Genomic DNA, 16,732 nt, shown 5'->3' with positions numbered 1-16,732 from the left:
TCCCCGGAAGTCCGCTGCCAAACGCCGTATAGTCGCCTCAGTGAGCGCCAGATCACGCCGCTTGTCGTCGTTGTTGTCTTGGATCCTGGTCCGGTAGTCTGTCATCTTCACCGCCGCCAGTTCCTCTAGGCCGAGCCATCTCGCTCCACCACCGCCATCGCCAACATGTCGGGGGGACTCCTGAGCGCGCTGCAGAGCGACTCCTACGTGGAGCTCGGCTGGTACCGCGACCAGCACTTCCGAGGTAAAATGGACGACCAGGAAAAGTTACTAAAGAAAAGCTGCACGCTGTACGTCGGCAACCTGTCCTTCTACACCACGGAGGAGCAGATCTACGAACTCTTCAGCAAGAGCGGGGACATCAAGAAGATCATCATGGGCCTGGACAAAGTGAAGAAGACGGCCTGCGGCTTCTGCTTCGTGGAGTACTACTGCCGCGCCGACGCCGAGAACGCCATGCGCTACATCAACGGGACCCGCCTGGACGACCGCATCATCCGCACGGACTGGGATGCGGGCTTCCGCGAGGGCCGCCAGTACGGCCGGGGCCGCTCCGGGGGCCAGGTGAGGGATGAGTACCGGCAGGACTACGACGCCGGGAGAGGCGGCTATGGGAAGATTGTGCAAAACCAGTGAGGGATCAGAGCCCTGCATTAAAAAAAGTAGCAGCGCGGGCTTGTGGACAGGTCCTGGTGGTTCTGAAAGCAGCCGACTTACCGCAGAACTCTAATTTATTTCCTTGTGTCTGCGCAAGAATCAAACAGGAAACCTTCGGGTATCCCACTCTGAGCAATGATCAGGTGACAGAAACTAAGGGAAAAGTGGCTTTGGTCCTGGCGTTGAGGTCTTGCCCATCTGAACACCCGAGGAGCAGCACAACCAGCAGATCTGTATTATTTATTAACCCGATCTAGCCACGTTTTCATTAAGCAGGATTACAAAATGACGGTGTTACTTACTGTTCGTTGTTTCTGGGCTTGGAGTGATCTTTTGGAATAGCAGTTCCAATGCTGCTGTGAATTAGGACCTTTTTTTTTTTTATTTAAACTTATTAGCTTTTTGAGGTATTTCTTGTTTTCCAAGGTGATTTTTTTAACCATGAAGATAAAAAGGTTATTGAGTGATCCTTAAACAGTTTTGCCTCAATTCTAGTAATTTGATAAAAAATACCTGGGAGAGCACTCTAGCTCTTCTGCTCTAATGGGAGGTTCTGTAAAGAAATTTGTAATGAGGATGTTTGTTAATGGTGCTCATTAAGCATGCCCTTTAATTTTTCACTGGGAAGCCAGTGTTGAGAGTGTTATCCTAAAGTTATCTTCCTAAGAGATGAAGAAAAAAGGATTTATTATGGGAAATTCCTGATTAAGACATTGTTGGGGTGGAATGTTAGGTGAAGTCAAGAAATGTTCATTTTAACTTTTGGAGGGTATTTTCTACAGCTTAAAATTTCAAGGAATGAAAAGGCAATTTAAATGCCGTCTAAACTGCTGACAATTTTAAATATTTTTGCTCATAAATCTGTTTGAGCATGTTTATTGGGGAGGACATGTTTGAGCTAACTGCCTTAACTCCAGAAAATTAGAAAGTGTTTTGAAAAGTTGACTCGGTGCAGTTGATTTCTTAAAAACCTGGGTGATTGACAGATTATCAGTTTAAAAATTTTTTTATCAATGTGGAAAAATTAGGAAGGGCTAAATCTGATGATCAGTAACTATAATAAGCCTCTCAGTAGTCTGTAGGATAAGATAATTGGGAATGAAAGCTCTTTAGTGTGAACTTTTGTTTTGGATGTTTAATAAAAAAGATTTGTTGAGTTCACTGGTTTAATTGATTGTCTTGATATGTGTATATATGTGTTTTCATTACTCCTAATTTGTACATGAAGGTTTTACTTAAACCACATCCAAACCTCCTGCCTCTCCCCTTCCCTCTGCTTATTAACAGAGTTTGGGAGCTGCATAATGAACAAGAGCCCAAAAGGGAAAAAAAAAAGTATATCAGGTAGGGAGAAGGAAGAGCATGATTTTGTATTTAAAAAAAAAAAAGAGGCAGAGGGGCATCCAGGTGGAGCAGTGAATAGAGCACCAGTCCTAGGGTCAGGAGGACCTGAGTTCAAATATGACCTCAGACACTTAACACAAACACTAGCCGTGTGACCTTGGGCAAATCACTTAACCCCTATTGCCCTGTCCTTCCCCCTCCAAAAAGCAAAAAAAAAAAAAAAGACAAAGCATAGAATACAGGAATACAAAAAGCAAAAGAAAGGCTTAAGGCCAAGAATAACTTAGCCAGCAAAACTAAATATAATCATAGGAGAAAAGAAAATAGATGTTTAACAAAATGGGGTATGTCTAAACATTCCTGATGAAAAGACCAGACTTGGGTAGAGACCTTGTAATACAAATATTGGAGTAAAGATATACAAAAAGATAAATACAGATGAGCTATCAAAAAAGTCTTTCAAAGGTTGGAATGTTTGCATTCTAATTAGGGGAAGGTGATGATACTAGTATATCTTAAGTGTAAAACTATCCAGGGGCCTTTGAGGATATCTAATAAACTGGAGGACTTGGAGTGTGTATTGTGTTTTGAAAGGAAAGAGGGAGGAGGAGATAGACTAGAAGTGAGGTAGAGAAGTGAATTAACCATTTTTTGAGAATGCCAAGTAGCAATTTATGCAGCGGAAAGGGGAGGAGGCTCTTAAATTTCACTTTGATCTAAATTGGTCAAAAGTAGAACACACAGTTTGCTGTAGAAATACTGGTGAAGGGGGAGAAAGGCAGGAAAAAGAGGGCTATATAGTTATAAGGAGGTTTCTTATGAACTGTATAGTTCATAAGAAAAAGAAGTTCAGAGCAGAGATCATGAACTGAATGAAGTTTAAAAGGAAAGAAAGAAAAAAGATAATCTGTGATTAGGGTTTGGATTAGGGAAGGAGAAGAGACCAGACAGTGGAAGTTGTATCAATTTTAGAGCTTTGGCACTAAACACATTCCTATTCCAAGCTCCCCTTCTATGTAAAGAGAGAGAGCAAGGAACAAAGAGAAGTATGAAAGAATAGGATGGAGGGAAATGTACAAAAATCATAACTAAAGCAAATGAAAGGAACTTTCCCATAAAACAGAAGAGAGAATGAATTGGAAAGCAGAATCCAACAAAATGTTTACAAGAAACATTCAAACCAAAGCTACACAGACTTAAAGTAAGTGGCTGGAGCAAAATTCTTCAGTTGAACTCATAAAGTAGGGTAGCAAAGATAATGGCAAAAATAAGACTTGATTAAAAGAGAGAAACAAGGAAACTACATTTGGCTTAAAGATAACATATAATCTCAATAGTTAATATATGTACAAGGAATGGCCTAGTATCTGAATATTTAAGTTAATTCAGTTAAAGGGAGAAATAGATATTAAAAGTGGGGAACATCAGTGTACCCCTTTTAGCGCTAGACAAATTAACCAAAATAAGAAGTAAAGAATCTGAATAGAACTTAGAAAGTTAGAAATGCAATTTCTAACTGGCAGTTTTTGAATAGGAACAGAAAGGAGTGTGTAGAGGTATTTGATTTTTTTCCTTGTCCCCATTGATCAGTTTTTCTATCTTCTTAACCACCAAATGGTTTTTTTGATGGTTGATGCTTTATAATATAGTTTAAAGTCTTTAAGTGATATTCCTTCTTCATTCTTATCTTTTTTCATTATTTCCCTCGAAATAGATACTTTGTTTCTCCAAAGAAACTTTTTTTTTCCTCCAGAGAAACAAAGTTTTGAGGATTTATTTTGTTGTTATTTTTATAGTTCTGTAAAGTATCCCTTTTGTAGTTTGATTGGTATAGCACTAATATGCAAATTAACTTAGGTAGTATTGTCATTGTTATATTGTAATGGATCCATTACAAGCACAGAATATTCTTCCACCCATTTAAGTTATTTCTTTAAGTAGTATTTTGTAATTTAATCTTTACTGTTACTGAGTATGTTAGGATCAATTGATATTTTTAATTGAATTGTTAAATTGACTTTCAGGCATTTTATTTTTTTTAACTTAAAACATTTTTTTAAATGTTTAATATTCATTTTTTTAAGTTCCAAATTTTCTCCCTCCAGCCTCTCCCCAACCCACTGAGAAGGCAAGTAATATGATACCTTATTACACATTTGAAGTCATGCAAAATACATTTCTATATTAGCCATGTTGTAAAAAAAAAAAAGTGAAAAAAATACTTTTTCAATCTGCACTTAGAGTTCAACAGTTCTTTTTCTGGTGGTGGATAGCATTTTTCATGAGTCCTTTGGAATTATCTTGCATCATTACATTGTTCACAGTAGCAAAGTCTTTAACAGTTTTGATCATCCTTACAATATTGCTGTTACTTTGTACAATATTCAGGTTCTGCTCTGAACAACTTGTTCAGCCATTCCCTGATGGGCATCTCCTTAATTTCTAATTCTTTGCCATTACAAAAAGAGCTACTGAAGGTATTTTTGTACATATTAATCTTTTCCTGTTTTCTTTGATCTCTTTGAAATACAAACCTACCTAGTAGTGGTATTTCTGGGTCAAAGGGTATATATAGTACCAAATTGTTCTCCAGAATGATTGGATCATTTCACAACTTCACAGGGCATTAGGGTCCCTGCTTTTCCACATCCCCTCCAGCATTTGTCATTTTCATTTTCTGTCATGTTAGCCAATCTAATAGGTGCAAAGTGGTACCTAATGGTTGTTTTAATTTTCATTTCTATAATTATTAGTTATTTAGAGCATTTTTTTCCCATGACTATTGATGGCTTTGATTTTTTTCTTCCAAAAACTGGCAGGCTCCTTATTCTCAAACTTTCTGTTGCCTTTAACACAGATGGATCTCAATATGAACTCCTTAGTGAAAGTAGGATTTATTTATGTGGATAATATTTTTATCTCAGTCTGCAGGAGTCTTTATAGACCATCTTCCCAAACACTCAAGATAATGCCCTAGATTACTCCTAATTTGTTTCATAATATGGGAGCTTTTTAATCTAAGATTTATGATCAAAGTGTCTGAGCTATGGCTTATCATTTTGATATGTGTGGAGAGAACATAATCAGAGTGGTTAGATCACTTTCCCAGAGCTCTGGCAGGTAAAAGCAGAATGTAAGACTTTAAGTAATGCTTAACATAATTATAGCACAAATATTGTTTTGACTCTAATCATGCTTCCACTTGTAGAGAGAATTCACTTTTGCAAAACCATGCCACACAAATGTAGACTAAGGCTAAGGAATCTAGGAAGACATTCTGGGTTCCAGAATATATAAACTGCTTAGCACCAGAATCCCAGGAATATCATCAGAAACTGGTTCCAGCTTTCAGTTCAATTCATTTTCTGGATTAGCCAAAGCTATGGGAGAGGTTCATCCAAGTTATTAGGTGACCAGTGTGATACCAGTTGCCGTTAATCAGTGTGCTCAGATTCAGCTGTTCTCTGAGAGAGGTAAAATGAGATTCTTGGGAAATGCTCCATATTTGGAAAGGCAGTGGAAGTGAAATAACTGCCCAGGTACTCCTATTCTGTGAAGGTTCTTTTCATTTTTTTCCCCCAGGCTTATCTTTGAAGCACTTTTTAGCTGATTATGAAATGAGCAATTCTTATCCACTGCCAATGCAATGTGTTCTCACTATAGCCAATTTCTCTGAGCTACTTTTCCCTGTCACTCCTAAGTCTCATCTTTTCCCCTCTGACATCAGATAGAATTCTTCCTTCCGATAATATTTGCCTGGCAACAATAGTGTTTACCATACAGAGAACACTATTGCCCTAGTCAAAAGTTTTTGTATCTATTCTGGGGAAGGAATGGTCTGATCAAAACCCTGACCTGAAGCTGCTAAAATTCCAGAAGTACCCCTAACTGAGGCCTCCCTGTTTAGTTACTCTGGGGTGCCTTTTTCTTCCCATTGATACTCTAGAAACCTTCCTGCTATTACCATTCAGTCCTCCTGATATCCTTGAAGTAATGGGGGTGCCAGCAGGTGGGATGAAATTAAGTGCCCTTGAAGCAAAATGAAAGATTTCTGCTAGCCTAGGTTTCTGTACTAACTGGCATCCCATGGCCAGCATGGACACAGGACACTGAGGGCATAAAACACTTCCAAATTCACCTTATCTAAGCTCATGCTAGAGAGAAGAGTACCATGGATGGGACACTGGAGTTGAAAGTAGAAAAACTTGGGTGTACTAAACACAAGTCTCCTTTTCCTCATCTGTAAGACAGGGAAAATAAATGCACTACCTACTTCACAGGGTAATTGTGAGGAGAGTACTCTATAAATACATGTTGTTATTACTCTACCTACTCATTCCCCTTTACCCCCCCTGAAACTTTTATGTGGAAAAGGAATGGAAGTTTTTTTATGAAAGGGACTATTTAATTTCTGTCTTTTTATCTCTAGCTCCTAGCACAGTACCTTGCACCTTCATAATATTTTGTGACTAATACTGAGTATTACAATTTTGGGACTTCTAAATAGAAGCCTTATGATCAAAGACCAGTAAATGCTTCAAGAACTTTAAAATTCAATAAATATTTATTGAGTTAAATAGCATACTTTCCCTGCATTCTTCCAACTTCATTTTCTTTTTTTTAAAAAGTTGTATTCATCACTCTTGTTTTCATCACAGTCATTTCCAGATAGACTATCTTTGAGCCTTCCAGTGTAACAAAGAAAAAAAAAAATAGGCAAAACCACCTGACCCATCAACTACAGCTGATCTTTTATGCAACATTCCATGTCCATAGTTCCTCCACTTCAGCAATGAAAAATAAATATACATTTCCTCATAATTCTTCAGGCATAAGATTGATCATCTTAAGTACAGTTCTGTTTTGTTGCTTTTTTTATGTTGTCATTGTGTATGTTGTTTACCTCGTTCTGTTTACTTCATCCTGCATCAGTTAATACATCTTCCCATGTTTCTTTTCCATATTTGCTACAATGCAATATTTCATTATATGCAGTACATCAACAGTCTGCTTAGCCATTTTCATATCAATAAATACTAATTTTCTTTCCAGTTCTTTGCTATCATAAAAAAGTTTTGCTATGAATATTTTAGTACATATCAAACCTTTCTTGTTATATTTAACTTCTTTGAAGTATATGTCTAGCACTGGAAGCTTTGGATCAAAAAGTAGGAACAATTCAATTACCTTTTGTTGTAATTCTAAGTTTTTCAAAACAGACCAATTAACAGCTCCACCAATCATGTGCCTGTCTTTCTACACCTCCTCCAATATTATTTCCCACTTTTGTATATTAACCAATTTTCTTTGTGGTAGATGAAACCTTAAAACTTTTAATTTGCATTTCTCTCATCAGTTCTTTGGATCCATCTTTCACATTGTTGGTGGGTTTTGCTTAGTGAAAACAGACCTGTGAGTTCATGAATGTTAGGAACTCCTGATGACCAAACTCCCCATCTTAGCACACATGGGCACCTGCTCTTTATCTCATAGTATTAGAAAGTTGTCTGAGACTTTGAGAAGTTGGTCCCTCATCCTACACGGGTCTTGGTACCTCATCACTATTCTCAACCTCTCTGATTGGAGGGTGGGATCATAAACTCCAAACCTCCATTTAAGAAAAGAGCTCACTTCTCACTTGGCTGGACTACTTCGGGACTTCTCAAACTTTTCCCATTATGACCCACATTGGGTACCTTCTCTCCTCCCCTTCCCCTTTTTAGCTCCTTTTGTCTATTGTCTTCCCTCATGGGATATCATTGAGGGCTATTTTGGTACTTGTGCTTAGCACAGTGCCTGCTATATTGTAAAGGCTTAATAAATGTGGATTGATTGATATGTCAGAGGTAGTCTTAGATTTTTCAGGGCTGGCTCTCCATCCATGATACCACACTGCCTCACTAACTGTATTGCCTCATGTTAAGTATTTTTAATTCTTCTTTTGAAAACTATTTGTATTTTTTTAATACATCTCTTGGGAAATTACTTCATTCATTTCTGATCTTTCTGCATAGTCAGGGGCATTTTTTCCTATTAATCTTTTCCCTTAATCTCATTGTTTGAACTACCAATCCCAGTACAAACATTATTGGGAGAGGAAAAATTCATCAACTATGATCATAAATACTTATTATGTCCAATTCACATCTATACAGAAGGACATCAAGTTGTTCCCAAATACAATTATACTTGTTCAGGTCTGTTGGGAGATCTTAGAGTAAAAAAAACCTGAGCCTTTCACCTAAAACCCTGGAGGCTAGTTAGATCTCAAGCAAGGTCCAAAGGTGCAGAGCCAGAATGGACCTCTTAGGTTTATCCAGGTCCAAAGTCAGATGCAGTGTTGGAAAGAATTGTATAGGTCTCTAATGATGGTAGCATTTATTTGATAGCACTCAACTTTATCAAAGCACTTCCCAGAAAACAAGCTTATTGAAAATTACATAGAGCTTCAGTCCTAGTGCTTTGAAAAGTAGTGGCCACAACTACTCAAAAGGGAACTACTCACCTGCCACTGATTTACATAGTAAACAAATCATATTCATAACTATCAGATCCAGCAGTATAAAGACAACTTTATCATCAACTAATACCTCTTTATATGGCCACAGGTTCTATAAACACATATGTTTATAGACATATATATGTGTGAGTACATATACATTTGTATATGTGTGTGTGAGCACTCTTGTTCATTCAATTAAGCAATAGGAAAGAACCAAATGGTGAAGATTTAATTTTTTTTCAGAAAACAAATTATGCATTTCTTTTACTAAATTAGATAATTATCAACATGGGTTTTTTTTTTCAATAACCATCAATAAATTGGGTATTGACTAGTACAAGGAGAGAAACTTTCAGAGATTTTGGTCATCTATTCCTGCAACCTCAAGTTAGAGAGATAGCATGATATACTGGAAAGATCTTAAATTGGAACCAAGATTTCCAATCCTATCCCTAGTTCTGTCACTAACTTTGTGACCTTGGACAGGACACCTAATTTCTCTCAGCCTGTTTCCCCTCTAAAGTGAATCATTTGGATTAGATGAACCCTAAGGCCTCTCCCAACTCTCAAGTTTTATGATTCTTGGAACTATGAATTTTCAACTATTAAAATTACTCTCTATATGGAGATACTAATTATGGAATAGATCATGAACAACTGGGCATATTGCCCCAAAGATACTAGACAAATAGTCTAGATGGTGCCAGTTATAGGGAAAGGTTCCAAAGTAATTGGCATAATTAGCTCAGATGCCAAGAAAATAGTAGAATCCCTGGGTGGCATTTGGCATCAAGCTCAAAAGTACTTTCAGGGGTCTGTGTACACAGACATACCTCATGTGACAGCCTGCTCTGAATTAAGTCATGAATAATTTGCTCTTGGAATGCACATATATACATATACATACATACATACTATATGTATGTATATATGTATATATGACATTTTGTCATTAGAAACTGAAGTCTTCAGGGACCAGAGAAAAACTATCTTGATATCAGCAAACTCTGCACCCACTCAAGTATCATTGCATAATCTTGTGATAATTGAATAGAAGTAGATATATACTAATATATCTACTAATCTGGAGCTGCTAGAATTCCTTAAGAGCTTAACATTAAGGACAGAATACCCAATACTGTAGATGCAGTGGTCACTGCACAGAGCTTTCCTGTATCTCTTACTAATCTAAATAATGCTGTATATATATAGTGTTTTTGTAAATTTTAAAGTGCTATATGAATGCTAGCTATTACTATTATTATTTTTATTCCTCCCCAACCCTGTATAATACCTGGTGTTATATCCCTTCAAGTGTGTTTATGGGAGAAAATTTTGGCATTATTCTTTAACATGAGTAAAGTAAGTTGACAGTTATGCATCAGTGGGCACCTACATGATCTGGGAGTTGCCTCAAAGTGCTATGTACCTCAAAATACTTCTGTGACTCTTCTGCCAGAATATTACTCTCCTCTCCAATATTTAATATATACTTATTGTATTATTATATATTAAGTACTTATGATATTTAAATATACTTAAATACTTCAAGGATCTGGTGATTTTCTTGGGTATTGATAATCCTTCCTTGGATGAAGATTACAACCCCTCTATAAATTAGTAGATGATCTTCAAGAGTAGTTGTGACCAAAAAATATCCATTATCTTTCAGTTAACCTGGTGATAAATTTCTCTGAACTTAACTGGAAAGCTAGGTGGCACAGTGGATAGAGCACTAGGCCTAGAGTCAGAAAGACCAGAGTTTAAGTCTGACCTCAGACACTTGCTATGTGACCCTGGGTAAGTCGCTTAACCCCTGAATGCATAAAACTGGAGAAGAAAATGGCAAACCACTCCAGCATCTTGCCAAGAAACCCCCATGGAGAGTTGGCCCACAGGGCCATGAAGAGTCAGACGTGACCGAATAACAGCAGAGTTTCTCTGAATTTAATTAGGTTGATCCTAATACAAGTCACCCAATGTGTCAATGGACTTCATTTGATGGCGATCTTCTCACTAGCCACATTGCTGTAGAAACCAGAACTACTGCCTTGGAATCCCATTTTCCTGATTTTTGAACTGCCTCATGTGGCCCACTATATCTAAGCAGGTTCTAGCCATACATCATCTTACTCCCTGATCATTCCCCCTCTAGTTGCCTTTTCCATCCCCTCAACCCACTACTGCTTTCCAGTTCTAGAACTCTAAACATATCCCTGTAACTTTCCAAACCACCATTTCCCTATTATGTGGTCTACCCCAATTAAACTGTTAGTTATTTGAAGGCATGGACTGTCTTCACTTTTGTATTCACATGTCCCATGCATAGAACACTGGTTGACACAGCAAATGCTTAATATTTGTTTTATTTTACATTCATTCATTCATTCAGTCTGTAGTCAAAGCCTTTCCAACTTGGTAGGATCTGTTGGAATTCTCACCTTGTTGACATAACCTTTGAGAATCCAGGCTTATATTGACTCCATGTTGAGGCATCAGAGTAGGATGTCAGTGGAAGATCTCTTCCTATATGACTTTTAATTTCCAATGTGAGAAGCTTTAATTAACTATAATTATAATAATAACAATAGCTGACATTTTTATATAGCACCTACTATAGGCACTGTGCTAAACACTTTACAAATGTAATCTCATTTGACTCTAACAACAACCCTATAAGGTAGGTGCATCCCCAGTTTACAGTTGAGGAAACTAAGGCAAACAAGTTTAGTGACTTGCCCAGAGTTACACAGCTAATAAACATCTGTGGGAGGATTTAAACTCAGGTTTTTCTGACTTCAGGCCCAGCATTCTCTCCACTGTGCCATCTACCAACTGTGTGCTGAAACTCAGGATTAAAATTTTGCAGCCTATTTCCCTTGCTTCACTCTTTTCCCGAGGACCAGCCACAGCTGGTCAGGTAAAATAGCAATTAACAAGCCTATATGAAAATTTTTAAGGTGATACGGCTTATTTTCTGTTGCTTCAGTGACCCAAGGATGTCAAATATCATTACTCCTCATTGTAAAAAGTAAAGGAAAGGAAATCATAGAAGTCACTCCAAAGGTGATTTTTTTTGTTTACTTTTTGGAGGGGGGAAGGCAGGGCAGTTGGGGTTAAGTGACTTGCCCAAGGTCACACAGCTAGCATTAAGTGTCTGAGGTCAAATTTGAACTCAGGTCCTCCTGACTCCAGAGTTGGTGCTCTATTCACTGTACCACCTTAGCCGCCCTTCAAAGCTAATTTTTTTAAGCAAACCCAGGATTGAGACAATCTAGATTGTTACATTTCAACTTACATGAAATTGAACATAATTTTTTCACAACCAAAATTAATGCAATTGGAATAAAACAGAAAATTAGTCAATGAAAGAAAAGTCTTTTTTTTTTACTCTAATAAGGTTCTGGTATCTAAGATATATAAGCATCTGAAAGAAATATAAACACCAGAAGCCATTCCCCAAAAGATAAGTGGTCAAAAGATAAAAGAATGCTCCAAATCAGTAATAAGAAAAAGGGAAATCAAAACACCTCTGAAGTTTAACCTCACCCCCAACAAGTTGGAAGAGATGAAGAAAATTGGAAAAGCCATTATTTAAAAGGTTTTTGGAATGATGAGTTCACCAACACATTGTTGATGAAACAAATGACTAAAATGTCCCTGTCCTATGACACAGAGATCCTACTGATAGGCATGTACTACCTCTAGGAGGTCATTGAGAAAAACGGCCTCATATGGACATCAAAATATTCATAGCTTTTCATAGTAATTTATTATCAACCAATAGGAAGCCCAGAATAGCTAAATAAATTATGGTACCTAAATATAATGGAATACTACTTCATTCAAAGAAATGATAAATACTTAGAAACATGGGGAGACATATGAACTGATGTGAAGTGAATTAAACAGAACCTTGGGGCAGCTGGGTGGCTCAGTGAATAGAGCACCAGCTCTGGAGTCAGGAGGACCTGAGTTCAAATGCGGCCTCAGACACTTGACACATTTACTAGCCATGTGACTTGGGCAAGTCACTTAACCCCAATTGCCCTTCAAAAAGCAAAAAAAAAAAAAAGAATTAAACAAACCTGGAATACAATATACACAACTACAACAATGTGGATGAAAAGAACAACAACCAAAAACTGAATTCTGAGAAATAACCAAGAAGAACACCAAGGAAAAGACAGAAGTCACCTCTCTTCTTTGTGACTTATAGGGGAGTATAAGGTCTGGGAATACTACAGATAATGTCAAACTTTGTCAGCATTTGGGTTAGTTCTGCGCTACATTTTTTCTCTCCTTATTCTTCGTTGTGAAGGATGGCTCTCCAGAGTATTTTGGGTGATGTAAGGTATATAGAAACAAAAGATAGGAGCAATTTTTTATTTTTACTAAAAAAGCCTCCCCAAGAGGAAAATCAAGACCAGGTCTCTGAAATTCCAATTGTTGACTTCATAAACTGTCAGTGGAGGAAGGTAAGAAGCAGGAAAACTGAGGTAAGTAGATCTTCACTTGGTTCCACACCAGGAGATTGGTTCAGTTCCAGGCTGGCCTGTGGGTTGTATCTCTAGCCTGAGGTAGCTCCAGCAAGGGAAGGACAGTAGTCTGTATATTGTATTTGATCTGATTAAATAGCAAATCCCTAGTTTATAAAGGACCAACTACTCTGCTATTTATTCACTGATCTCTTCACTAGTTTCAATTAAGTCAAGAGACTTAATTGATTAAGTTCATTAAATTAAACTAGGCTTACTTGGCTGTATATCCTGATTGAAAGTCAGGCACATCTGGGCAGCTAGGTGGTGCAGTGTATAGAGCACAGGCCCTGGAGTCAGGAGGACCTGAATTCAAATTCTACCTCAGACTTTTAATACTTACTAGCTGTGTGACCTTGGGCAAGTCACATAAGCCCAAATGCCCTGCCTTCCCCCCTCCAAAAAAACAAAAAACAAACAAACAAAAAAAGAAATTCAGGCATGTTAACATGAAATGGACTTGAAATATGAGGGTGTGTTTTTTGTACTTATTTTTGTATTATTTATTGTATGTATAAGTATGTACTTATATCTGTATTATTATTGTATTATTTTTTTGCTGTAATCAAGTATTCAGCACTCCTAAAGGTCTAACGTAAAAGTAAAGGGCTATCACAAGAACACATATGCAAATAGGACCTATTTTTTCCCCTAAAAATGTTTAATCTGTGACATGGTATTATTAAGCATATTCAACCACTTATTTTTCATTTAGCATATTCTTCCTTCTGTTGTTATTTGTCATTTCATGCATGTATCCTGTCTCCCCAATTAGATAAGTCTCCAAGAGGCCTTGTCTTAATCATTTACTAAGTGCATTTATTTTCTTTGTTTCATGGAGTGATCAGAGATGGGTAGCCCAAGTGCTGCCCTGGTGCTGTTTAATTTAAAAAAACCCAAACCTTGAAGGAAAGTCTCCACCATGCTAGCGTTTGGTACCATTGCCTGGCATATGTTATTGTTGAATTGTTTCAGTCATATCTGACTCTCTGTGACCCCATTTGGGGCTTTCTTGGCAAAGATGCTGCAGTACTTTTAGATATCTCTAAATTTCTTTAGAAATTTTTCCCAACCCTCATCTCTATTTGAATTTGATGCCACAGCTCTGTGCCATGCTGACTCCTTAATCTGTTTGTTATACTCTATTTACTAAGGCAGGAAAATGTACTAATACATTTTATTTTTTTAAAAAAGAAATTTTTCCCAAGAAACTTCCTAAGAATTCAAGTTCTCCAAAAGTGGACTGGGATTCCTTCCTCCTCAGAGTTCTTCAAGCAGAGATCGGACAACCACTTTTCAGGTAGATTGTAATGAGGATCCCATTAGAGTAAGGGTCAGACTAGATGACCCTTTAAATGCTTTTTAACTCTCAAAATCCGTGACTCTTTGATCTCTCTAAAAATGTTCTGCTTCTTTCTTGAGGAATATCTATACTGGTCATATGGCATCACAAACACTTTGAGAAGAATAAAGTGCTCTACAAATAGAAGATATTATGCAAACTTAGAAGAACCTTTTCTGTGCTATTGACATTGGCCTCGTTTGCCTGCTCTGAGAGAAAGCAGCTGAGCTAGGTGAAATTCCAGGATCTCAAAGTTAGAAGAGACTTCAAAGTACAAGTAGTATCTGAATAGAAATATCTCATATGACATTTCTGACAGATTGCTAATCCATTCTTTGACTGAAGCCCTCTAATCCACTTCCTCCCAAGACAGTTCTTTCAGGAGGACTCTTTAGAAGATTTATGGGAGGTCATGAATAAACCAATCCATCACAAATGTTTTTTAAGCATTTACTATATGCCAGGTTGGGGTAGCTATGTGCATAGAGTTCTGGACCTGGAGTCAGGAGGACCTGAGTTCAAATCAGCCTCAGATATTAGCTGTGTGACCCTGGGCAAGTCATGTAACCCTATTTGCCTCAGTTTTCCCATCTGTAAAATGAGCTGGAGAAGGAAATGACAAACCACTGCAGCATCTTTGCCAAGAAAGCCCCAAATGGGGTCACGGAGAATCAGACATAACTGAAACAATTCAACAACAATATATGCCAGGCCGTGGTACCAAAGGGTAACCTTAACAAAGAAAGGCAGAAATGGGCCCTGTCTGTAGGGACTTACATTCTAAAGGGGAAAATGGCATGCAAGTAAATAAGTACAAGCAGGGTATAAACAGAGTAGTAGATGGTGACTTTAGAGAGGAGATGAGGGGACTACAAAGAGCCTCCTATAAAAAATGACATTTGAGTTTACTCTTGAAGTCAGAGATTTGAGGAGGTGACAGTGATCAGAGAAGACATCTTAGGCATAATAAAGATTCAGTACAAAGACCCAGAGATGGGAGGTAGAGTAGTCTCTGTTGGGGATAGCAAGTGGGCCAATATGGCCAAATTACAGAGGTAGAAGATAACATGTCTAAAAAAACCTGGAAAGGTAGGAGAAGGTTAAGTGGTAAAGAACTTTAAATAATATTTCAACATTAAATATATTTGATCCTGAAGGTAATGAGAAAACCATTGAATGAATGAAATAAAATATTTGAACTGAAAATATTAATGCACATAATATACGAAAATATACTTTAACAATAGTGATCCATAATACCAATATTCAACCAGTTACCAAAGGAAAATTATATTAGTTGATCAATTTAAAATTATACAGATGCGCAGTGTGCTAAAACATTTGGGGTCAGCAAATATCAGAAAGACAAATATGCAAGTTAGCAGCAATAATAGCAATAGCATTCCATTTGCTGTTAAATAGTAGTGTTCATGTTAGCACAATGAAATAACAAGCATTCATTCATAGGCCAATGCCACAGAGAGATATATACAATTAGACAAAATAAAAGTAAATAAAAGGCAGTTAGGTGGCAGTCATTAGAGTTCTAGGCCTAGAATCAGGAAGACTCACCTTCCTAAATCCACACCTGGCCCCAGATTCTTATTAGTTGTTTAACCTGGGCAAGTCACTTAACCCTGCTTACCTCAGTTTCCTCATCTGTAAAATGAGCAGGAGAAGGAAATGGCAAACCACTCCAGTGACTTTACCAAGAAAACCCCCAAAGGGGTCATGAAAAGTTGGACACTACTGAAATGACTGAATAACAACAACAACAAAAATGTAGATAAGCAGAAAGAAATGAAAAACAAAACAAATCCAACATAAATTAAATCCAAACATAGCAAAGGCATAAAAAAACAAAAGTAAAGCTGAAAAGGCCAAAAAAAAAAAAGCAATGTTAAAAGACAACAGTGTATACCAAAGTTATAATTCAAAAATGCAAATTAAACTATTTTAATCAGGTAATAATAATTCTTATAAAAAGTAACAAATATTTAATTAAATTCAGTTAAAAACTCAAAGCTATAAAGGAAAAAATACAAAAGGAAAAAATGAATGTGCAGGAAAAAATTTATTTTTTTTTATAATTCAAGTATCTCTAATGCATGCTAGGCATTCTGCTTAAAAGAAAGAGGAAAAAATAAATCTTTTCCAACTTCTAAGCTGGAAAAAAACCCACAGGGATAGTGATATGGGGATATTATGGAGATGTGGGGATAATAATAAGCACTGACCTCCCAGGGTTGTTGTGGGGATCAAATGAGATAATAATTGTAAAGTATTTAGTGTAGTGCTGGGCATATATTAAGTGCTATATAAATGTTGCTATTTGTTAGCTATTAGGTA

The 16,732-nt window shown here is 37.2% G+C and overlaps 1 protein-coding gene across 1 annotated transcript; it reads left to right on the top strand.

Annotated features, from left to right (window-relative positions):
- Positions 1 to 1,818, top strand: LOC138147780 (nuclear cap-binding protein subunit 2). The gene has a single exon (XM_069070349.1). It carries the CDS (start codon positions 166 to 168, stop codon positions 634 to 636), a length of 471 nt encoding a protein of 156 aa, XP_068926450.1. The 5' UTR covers positions 1 to 165; the 3' UTR covers positions 637 to 1,818.
- The last annotated feature ends 14,914 nt before the right edge of the window (positions 1,819 to 16,732 follow it).

Source organism: Petaurus breviceps, unplaced genomic scaffold (assembly GCF_028583685.1).
Source record: "Petaurus breviceps papuanus isolate PSGF00001 unplaced genomic scaffold, PetGlider_PUasm1.0 90808, whole genome shotgun sequence".
Classification (NCBI taxonomy): Eukaryota; Metazoa; Chordata; class Mammalia; order Diprotodontia; family Petauridae; genus Petaurus; species Petaurus breviceps.
The sequence above is the reverse complement of the archived record's forward strand: the minus strand, read 5'-3'. Positions and strand labels throughout refer to the sequence as shown.